This window comes from Leuciscus leuciscus (genome assembly GCF_965113295.1).
Source record: "Leuciscus leuciscus genome assembly, chromosome: 6".
Lineage (NCBI taxonomy): Eukaryota > Metazoa > Chordata > Actinopteri > Cypriniformes > Leuciscidae > Leuciscus > Leuciscus leuciscus.
In genome coordinates, this window is record NC_138730.1 from 959,239 (window position 1) to 971,840 (window position 12,602).

The window sequence follows — 12,602 nt, forward strand, 5'->3', positions numbered from 1 at the left end:
ACATAACAGACACACACATAACAGGACACACACATAACAGACACACACACATAACAGAACGACACACACATAACAGAGACACACACATAACAGACACACACATAACAGACACACACATACAGACAGACACACATAACAGACACACACATAACAGAGACACACACATAACAGACACACACATAACAGAACACACACATAACAGACGACACACATAACAGACACACACATAACAGACACACACATAACAGACACACATAACAGACACACACATAACAGAGACACACACATAACAGAGACACACACATAACAGACACACACACATAACAGACACACATAACAGACACACACATAACAGAGACACACACATAACAGACACACACATAACAGAGACACACAGACACACATAACAGACACACACACATAACAGAGACACACACATAACAGACACACACATAACAGACGCACACATAACAGACACACACATAACAGACACACACATAACAGAGACACACACATAACAGACACACACATAACAGACACACACACATAACAGAGACGCACACACATAACAGACACACACATAACAGACACACACACATAACAGAGCACACACACATAACAGAGACACACACATAACAGACACACACATAACAGACACACACACATAACAGAGACACACATAACAGACACACACATAACAGAGACACACACATAACAGACACACACATAACAGACACACACACATAACAGACACACACATAACAGAGACACACACATAACAGACACACACATAACAGAGACACACACATAACAGAGACACACACACATAACAGACACACACATAACAGAGACGCACACACATAACAGACACACACATAACAGACACACACACATAACAGAGACACACACATAACAGAGACACACACATAACAGAGACGCACACATAACAGACACACACATAACAGAGACACACACATAACAGAGACACACACATAACAGACACACACATAACAGACACACACATAACAGACACACACATAACAGAGACACACACATAACAGACACACACACATAACAGACACACACACATAACAGAGACACACACATAACAGACACACACATAACAGAGACACACACATAACAGAGACACACACATAACAGACACACACATAACAGACACACACATAACAGACACACCACATAACAGAGACACACACATAACAGAGACACACACATAACAGACACACACATAACAGAGCACACACACATAACAGACACACACATAACAGACACACACATAACAGAGACACACACATAACAGAGACACACACATAACAGACACACACATAACAGACACACACACATAACAGACACACACATAACAGACACACACATAACAGAGACACACACATAACAGAGACACACACATAACAGACACACACACATAACAGACACACACATAACAGACACACACATAACAGAGACACACACATAACAGAGACACACACATAACAGAGACACACACATAACAGAGACGCACACATAACAGACACACACACATAACAGAGACACACACATAACAGACACACACATAACAGAGACACACACATAACAGACACACACACATAACAGAGACACACACATAACAGAGACACACACATAACAGACACACACACATAACAGAGACGCACACATAACAGAGACCACACATAACAGACACACACATAACAGAGACACACACATAACAGAGACGCACACATAACAGAGACACACACATAACAGAGACACACACATAACAGACACACACATAACAGACACACACACATAACAGACACACACATAACAGACACACACATAACAGAGACACACACATAACAGAGACACACACATAACAGAGACACACACATAACAGACACACACATAACAGACACACACATAACAGACACACACACATAACAGAGACACACACATAACAGAGACACACACATAACAGAGACCACACATAACAGACACACACACATAACAGAGACACACACATAACAGAGACACACACATAACAGAGACACACACATAACAGAGACACACACATAACAGACACCACACATAACAGACACACACATAACAGACACACACATAACAGACACACACACATAACAGACACACACATAACAGAGACCACACATAACAGACACACACATAACAGAGACACACACACATAACAGACACACACATAACAGACACACCACATAACAGACACACACATAACAGAGACACACACATAACAGACACACACATAACAGAGACACACACATAACAGACCACACATAACAGACACACACATAACAGAGACGCACACACATAACAGACAGCACACATAACAGACACACACACATAACAGAGACACACACATAACAGACACACACACATAACAGAGACCACACATAACAGACACACACATAACAGAGACACACACATAACAGAGACGCACACACATAACAGACACACACATAACAGAGACACACACATAACAGACACACACATAACAGAGACACACACATAACAGAGACACACACATAACAGACACACACACATAACAGACACACACACATAACAGAGACACACACATAACAGAGACACACACATAACAGACACACACATAACAGACAGACAGACACACACATAACAGACACACACATAACAGAGCACAACACATAACAGAGACACACACATAACAGAGACACACACACATAACAGAGACACACACATAACAGACACACACATAACAGACACACACACATAACAGACACACACATAACAGACACACACATAACAGACACACACATAACAGAGACACACACATAACAGACACACACACATAACAGACACACACATAACAGACACACACATAACAGACACACACACATAACAGAGACACACACATAACAGAGACACACACATAACAGACCACACATACAGACACACACATACAGACACCACACATAACAGACACACACATAACAGAGACACACACATAACAGACACACACACATAACACAGAGACACACACATAACAGACACACACATAACAGACACACACATACAGAGACACACACAAACAAGACACACACATAACAGAGACACACATACAGACACACACATACAGACACACACATAACAGAGACACACACAGACACACATACAGAGACACACACATAACAGAGACGCACACATAACAGAGACCACACACATAGACACACACATAACAGAGACACACACATAACAGAGACACACACATAACAGACACACACACATAACATAGACACACACATAACAGAGACACACACATAACAGAGACACACACATAACAGACACACACATAACAGACACACACATACAGACACACACATAACAGACACACACACATAACAGAGACACACACATAACAGAGACACACACATAACAGAGACACACACATAACAGACACACACATAACAGAGACACACACATAACAGACACACACATAACAGAGACACACACATAACAGAGACACACACATAACAGAGACACACACATAACAGACACACACATAACAGAGACACACACATAACAGAGACACACACATAACAGAGACACACACATAACAGAGACACACACATAACAGAGACACACACATAACAGAGACACACACATAACAGACACACACATAACAGACACACACATAACAGACACACACATAACAGACACACACATAACAGAGACACACACATAACAGAGACACACACATAACAGAGACACACACATAACAGACACACACATAACAGACACACACATAACAGACACACACATAACAGAGACACACACATAACAGACACACACATAACAGAGACACACACATAACAGAGACGCACACATAACAGACACACACATAACAGACACACACACATAACAGAGACACACACATAACAGAGACACACACATAACAGAGACACACACATAACAGAGACACACACATAACAGAGACACACACATAACAGACACACACATAACAGAGACACACACATAACAGAGACACACACATAACAGAGACGCACACATAACAGACACACACATAACAGACACACACATAACAGAGACACACACATAACAGAGACACACACATAACAGAGACACACACATAACAGAGACACACACATAACAGAGACACACACATAACAGACACACACATAACAGACACACACATAACAGACACACACATAACAGACACACACATAACAGAGACACACACATAACAGAGACACACACATAACAGACACACACATAACAGAGACACACACATAACAGAGACACACACATAACAGAGACACACACATAACAGACACACACACATAACAGAGACACACACATAACAGAGACACACATACAGACACACACATAACAGAGACACACACATAACAGAGACACACACATAACAGACACACACATAACAGAGACACACACATAACAGAGACACACACATAACAGAGACACACACATAACAGAGACACACACATAACAGACACACACATAACAGAGACACACACATAACAGAGACACACACATAACAGACACACACATAACAGAGACACACACATAACAGAGACACACACATAACAGAGACACACACATAACAGAGACACACACATAACAGAGACACACACATAACAGAGACACACACATAACAGAGACACACACATAACAGAGACACACACATAACAGACACACACATAACAGAGACACACACATAACAGAGACACACAACAGACACACACACACACATAACAGACACACACATAACAGACACACACATAACAGAGACACACACATAACAGACACACACATAACAGAGACACACACATAACAGAGACACACACATAACAGAGACACACACATAACAGACACACACATAACAGAGACACACACATAACAGACACACACATAACAGAGACACACACATAACAGAGACACACACATAACAAGACACACACATAACAGAGACACACACATAACAGAGACACACACATAACAGAGACACACACATAACAGACACACACATAACAGAGACACACACATAACAAGACACACACATAACAGAGACACACACATAACAGAGACACACACATAACAGAGACACACACATAACAGAGACACACACATAACAGAGACACACACATAACAGACACACACATAACAGAGACACACACATAACAGACACACACATAACAGAGACACACACATAACAGAGACACACACATAACAGAGACACACACATAACAGAGACACACACATAACAGAGACACACACATAACAGAGACACACACATAACACAGACACACACATAACAGAGACACACACATAACACAGACACACACATAACAGAGACACACACATAACACAGACACACACACATAACAGACACACACATAACAGACACACACATAACAGAGACACACACATAACAGACACACACATAACAGAGACACACACATAACAGAGACACACACATAACACAGACACACACATAACAGAGACACACACATAACACAGACACACACATAACACAGACACACACATAACAGAGACACACACATAACACAGACACACACATAACAGAGACACACACATAAACACACACACACACATAACAGACACACACACATAACACAGACACACACATAACAGAGACACACACATAACAGACACACACACACACATAACAGAGACACACACATAACAGAGACACACACATAACACAGACACACACATAACACAGACACACACATAACAGAGACACACACATAACACAGACACACACATAACAGAGACACACACATAACACACACACACACATAACAGACACACACACATAACACAGACACACACATAACAGAGACACACACATAACAGACACACACACACACATAACAGAGACACACACATAACAGAGACACACACATAACACAGACACACACATAACACAGACACACACATAACAGAGACACACACATAACAGAGACACACACATAACACAGACACACACATAACAGAGACACACACATAACAGAGACACACACATAACACAGACACACACATAACACAGACACACACATAACACAGACACACACATAACAGAGACACACACATAACAGAGACACACACATAACAGAGACACACACATAACAGAGACACACACATAACAGAGACACACACATAACAGAGACACACATAACAGAGACACACACATAACAGACACACACACATAACAGAGACACACACATAACAGAGACACACATAACAGAGACACACACATAACAGAGACACACACATAACACAGACACACACACATAACAGAGACACACACATAACACAGACACACACATAACACAGACACACACATAACAGAGACACACACATAACAGAGACACACATAACAGAGACACACACATAACAGACACACACACATAACAGAGACACACACATAACAGAGACACACACATAACAGAGACACACACATAACAGAGACACACACATAACACAGACACACACATAACAGAGACACACACATAACAGAGACACACACATAACAGAGACACACACATAACACAGACACACACATAACAGACACACACACATAACAGACACACACACATAACAGAGACACACACATAACAGACACACACACATAACAGAGACACACACATAACAGAGACACACACATAACAGAGACACACACATAACAGAGACACACACACATAACAGACACACACATAACAGAGACACACACATAACAGAGACACACACATAACAGACACACACACATAACAGAGACACACACATAACAGAGACACACACATAACACAGACACACACATAACAGACACACACACATAACAGACACACACATAACAGAGACACACACATAACAGACACACACACATAACAGACACACACACATAACAGACACACACACATAACAGAGACACACACATAACAGAGACACACACATAACAGAGACACACACATAACAGACACACACACATAACAGACACACACACATAACAGACACACACACATAACAGAGACACACACATAACAGACACACACATAACAGACACACACATAACAGAGACACACACATAACAGAGACACACACATAACACAGACACACACATAACAGACACACACACATAACAGACACACACACATAACAGACACACACACATAACAGAGACACACACATAACAGAGACGCACACATAACAGACACACACATAACAGACACACACACATAACAGAGACACACACATAACAGAGACACACACATAACAGACACACACACATAACAGAGACACACACATAACAGAGACGCACACATAACAGACACACACATAACAGACACACACACATAACAGAGACGCACACATAACAGACACACACACATAACAGAGACACACACATAACAGAGACACACACATAACAGAGACACACACATAACAGAGACGCACACATAACAGACACACACATAACAGAGACACACACATAACAGAGACACACACATAACAGACACACACACATAACAGAGACACACACATAACAGAGACACACACATAACAGAGACACACACACATAACAGAGACACACACATAACAGACACACACACATAACAGAGACACACACATAACACAGACACACACATAACAGAGACACACACATAACAGACACACACATAACAGACACACACACATAACAGACACACACACAACAGACACACACACACACACACACATAACAGACACACACATAACAGACACACACACATAACAGAGACACACACAAAACAGACACACACATAACAGAGACACACACATAACAGAGACACACACATAACAGAGACACACACATAACAGACACACACATAACAGAGACACACACATAACAGAGACACACACATAACACAGACACACACATAACAGAGACACACACATAACACACACACATAACAGACACACACATAACAGAGACACACACATAACAGAGACACACACATAACAGACACACACATAACAGAGACACACACATAACAGAGACACACACATAACAGAGACACACACATAACAGACACACACATAACAGAGACACACACATAACAGAGACACACACATAACACAGACACACACATAACACAGACACACACATAACAGAGACACACACATAACACAGACACACACATAACAGAGACACACACATAACACACACACACACACATAACAGACACACACAAAACAGACACACACATAACAGAGACACACACATAACAGACACACACATAACAGAGACACACACATAACAGAGACACACACATAACACAGACACACACATAACAGAGACACACACATAACAGAGACACACACATAACAGAGACACACACATAACAGAGACACACACATAACACAGACACACACATAACACAGACACACACATAACAGAGACACACACATAACACAGACACACACATAACAGAGACACACACATAACACACACACACACATAACAGACACACACACATAACACAGACACACACATAACAGAGACACACACATAACAGACACACACACACATAACAGAGACACACACATAACAGAGACACACACATAACACAGACACACACATAACACAGACACACACATAACAGAGACACACACATAACAGAGACACACACATAACACAGACACACACATAACAGAGACACACACATAACAGAGACACACACATAACACAGACACACACATAACACAGACACACACATAACACAGACACACACATAACAGAGACACACACATAACAGAGACACACACATAACAGAGACACACACATAACAGAGACACACACATAACAGAGACACACACATAACAGAGACACACATAACAGAGACACACACATAACAGACACACACACATAACAGAGACACACACATAACAGAGACACACATAACAGAGACACACACATAACAGAGACGCACACATAACACAGACACACACACATAACAGAGACACACACATAACACAGACACACACATAACACAGACACACACATAACATAGACACACACATAACAGAGACACACATAACAGAGACACACACATAACAGACACACACACATAACAGAGACACACACATAACAGAGACACACACATAACAGAGACACACACATAACAGACACACACACACATAACAGACACACACACACATAACAGACACACACATAACAGACACACACACATAACAGAGACACACACATAACAGAGACACACACATAACACAGACACACACATAACAGACACACACACATAACAGACACACACACATAACAGAGACACACACATAACAGACACACACACATAACAGAGACACACACATAACAGAGACACACACATAACAGAGACACACACATAACAGAGACACACACACACATAACAGACACACACATAACAGAGACACACACATAACACAGACACACACATAACAGACACACACACATAACAGAGACACACACATAACAGAGACACACACATAACACAGACACACACATAACAGACACACACACATAACAGACACACACATAACAGAGACACACACATAACAGACACACACACATAACAGACACACACACATAACAGACACACACACATAACAGAGACACACACATAACAGAGACACACACATAACAGACACACACACATAACAGACACACACACATAACAGAGACACACACATAACAGAGACACACACATAACAGAGACACACACATAACAGACACACACACATAACAGACACACACACATAACAGACACACACACATAACAGAGACACACACATAACAGACACACACATAACAGACACACACATAACAGACACACACATAAACAGAGACACACACATAACACAGACACACACATAACAGACACACACACATAACAGACACACACACATAACAGACACACACACATAACAGACACACACACATAACAGAGACGCACACATAAGAGACACACACACATAACAGACACACACACACACACATAACAGAGACACACACACACACACACACACATAACAGAGACGCACACATAAGAGACACACACACACATAACAGACACACACACACATAACAGAGACACACACACACACACACACACACACACATAACAGAGACACACACATAACAGAGACACACACATAACAGACACACACATAACAGAGACACACACATAAACAGAGACACACACATAACACAGACACACACATAACAGACACACACACATAACAGACACACACACATAACAGACACACACACACATAACAGAGACACACACATAACAGACACACACACATAACAGACACACACACATAACAGACACACACACATAACAGACACACACATAACAGAGACACACACATAAGAGACACACACACATAACAGACACACACACACATAACAGAGACACACACATAACAGACACACACACATAACAGACACACACACATAACAGACACACACACATAACAGACACACACATAACAGAGACGCACACATAAGAGACACACACACATAACAGACACACACACACATAACAGAGACGCACACATAACAGAGACGCACACATAACAGAGACGCACACACATAACACACACACATAGCGGTTTGACCAATCAGATGAAAGGGGCGTTTCAGCGCCGCCCACATGTGCAAACGAAATATCAAAGCCATAAACCGATTTCTAAACCACAAACGAAAAATGAGAAATCGAGCCGAAATCTCATTTTCTGTTTATTAAACTAAACGAAACAACGAATAAACGATCCGTCTTTTCATTTCTCGTTATTCCATTCCAAACAGGAAATGAAATGATCAGATGATACACGGACCGTGTAAGTTGCGTTCATTCGTTTTTTGATTTAATATTGAAAGTTGAGAAACGAGAAAACACTTCCTTTTTTATTCGTTTTTTTATTTTTTCAATAAAACTAAACACACGTATTCAGCTTGATTTTTCGTTCTCAGGTAGAAACATTTATAAACAGCTTGAATGTTCGATTTCTACACGTAGGCGGGAATGAAACGCTCCTTTCCTCTGATTTGTCAGCCGAAGATCAAACTGTCCCGTCATCAGTTCTTCCTCAGCTCCGCTCAGCAGAATAAGAGTCCTCCGCTGCTGCAGTTGTGCGGATTCTGAACGCGTTTATAGCAACTACTACATTTCATCTTTTTCTCATCAAACACCCAGACTAATGGCTCGACACGACCCGCACCGGGGAAGAGCCTCGACAGGGCTTTCTTATGAGGCTTTCAGTTCTCAAGTGCCAGGGGGTCCGTGAAATAATTTACTATAACCTACTGTATTTTCCGGACTGTAAACTAAAGTCACGTTTTTATCATGAAACACGTTGTGATTTATTCCAAAGTGACCTAGACCTTTATAATGCATTTCACTTTGTTCACATAATCTAAATGTTGACTTTCAAAAGTAGGCGCACCAAGAAGGCTATTCACTGTATTTTGGTTTATATATATATATACTTTTTAACCACAAATGTCCGTCTTGTACCATCTCTGAGATGTGCCACGTATTACATCATCACGTTGGAAAGGTCACGTCATCAAAAAATGTGTTTTGGGGTTTCATGACCCTTTAAAAATTAAATTAAATGAATGTGTAAACATAAATACATCAACAATTTCAACCTTTTTATTGTTACAATGTTGGTAGTATATTTAAATGAACAATGTGTAGTCCTTCTCCATGTTACCTTTACCTTGATATCCCTGTTTATTTGTCAGCAAAAGTCTGATGGATGAAGCTGAACACGTTAGTTGATCATCATAGATCTGAGTCATTTTCTCTTTCTGTCTTCAGTCTGAGTGGATGCAGTATTACAGAGAAACAGAGTAAGAAACAGAAGAGAAGAAACAGTGTCTTCCAGCACACAGAACTAGTGTGACTGGGTTTCAAAACAGACTATTGGAAACTAAATGCTGCTGTAGCTCTTCAATAAGATGATCATCATAGATGTGAACTATTGTTATTTCTCTGTCTTCAGTCTGTATAGATGCAGTATTACAGAGAAACAGAGTCTCATCCTGACTTCAGCTCTGAAATCAAACCCGTCACACCTGAGAGAGCTGGACCTGAGAGGGAATAAACTAGGAGACTCTGGAGTGAAAAACCTCAGTGATCTACTGATGAACCCACAATTCAAGCTGGAGAAACTACAGTTAGTATCATTATACTGTACAGCAATTACAGTGTGACTGAAGTTTATTTATCTGAAGACAGCAGGGCTTATGTTTCAGTGTTTATAGCAGTGCACTTTCTGGGTTTTTTAAACTAAAACACTTTATACTCAATATCTCAGAGTGAGTCTGAGTTCACATTATATTTGTGTAAAATTCTTCACATTCATGATGTGTTTGTAAGATAATCTCTCTTCCTCTGTTTGTGTCTTTCTAGTCTATATGGCTGTGGCATTACAGATGTTTCTTCTTTAACTCAGTCTCTGACTAACTCAAA

At 40.8% G+C, this 12,602-nt stretch overlaps 1 protein-coding gene across 2 annotated transcripts in view; it reads left to right on the top strand.

Annotated features, from left to right (window-relative positions):
* The window catches only part of LOC309501911 (NACHT, LRR and PYD domains-containing protein 12-like), a 175,077-nt gene that overhangs the window by 66,291 nt on the left and 96,184 nt on the right, over positions 1-12,602 (top strand). For both annotated transcript variants that reach the window (XM_082174171.1, XM_082174172.1), the window contains one exon: positions 12,133-12,306. In XM_082174171.1, coding sequence (XP_082030297.1) covers positions 12,133-12,306 — 174 coding nt within the window. The remainder of the gene's footprint in view (positions 1-12,132; positions 12,307-12,602) is intronic.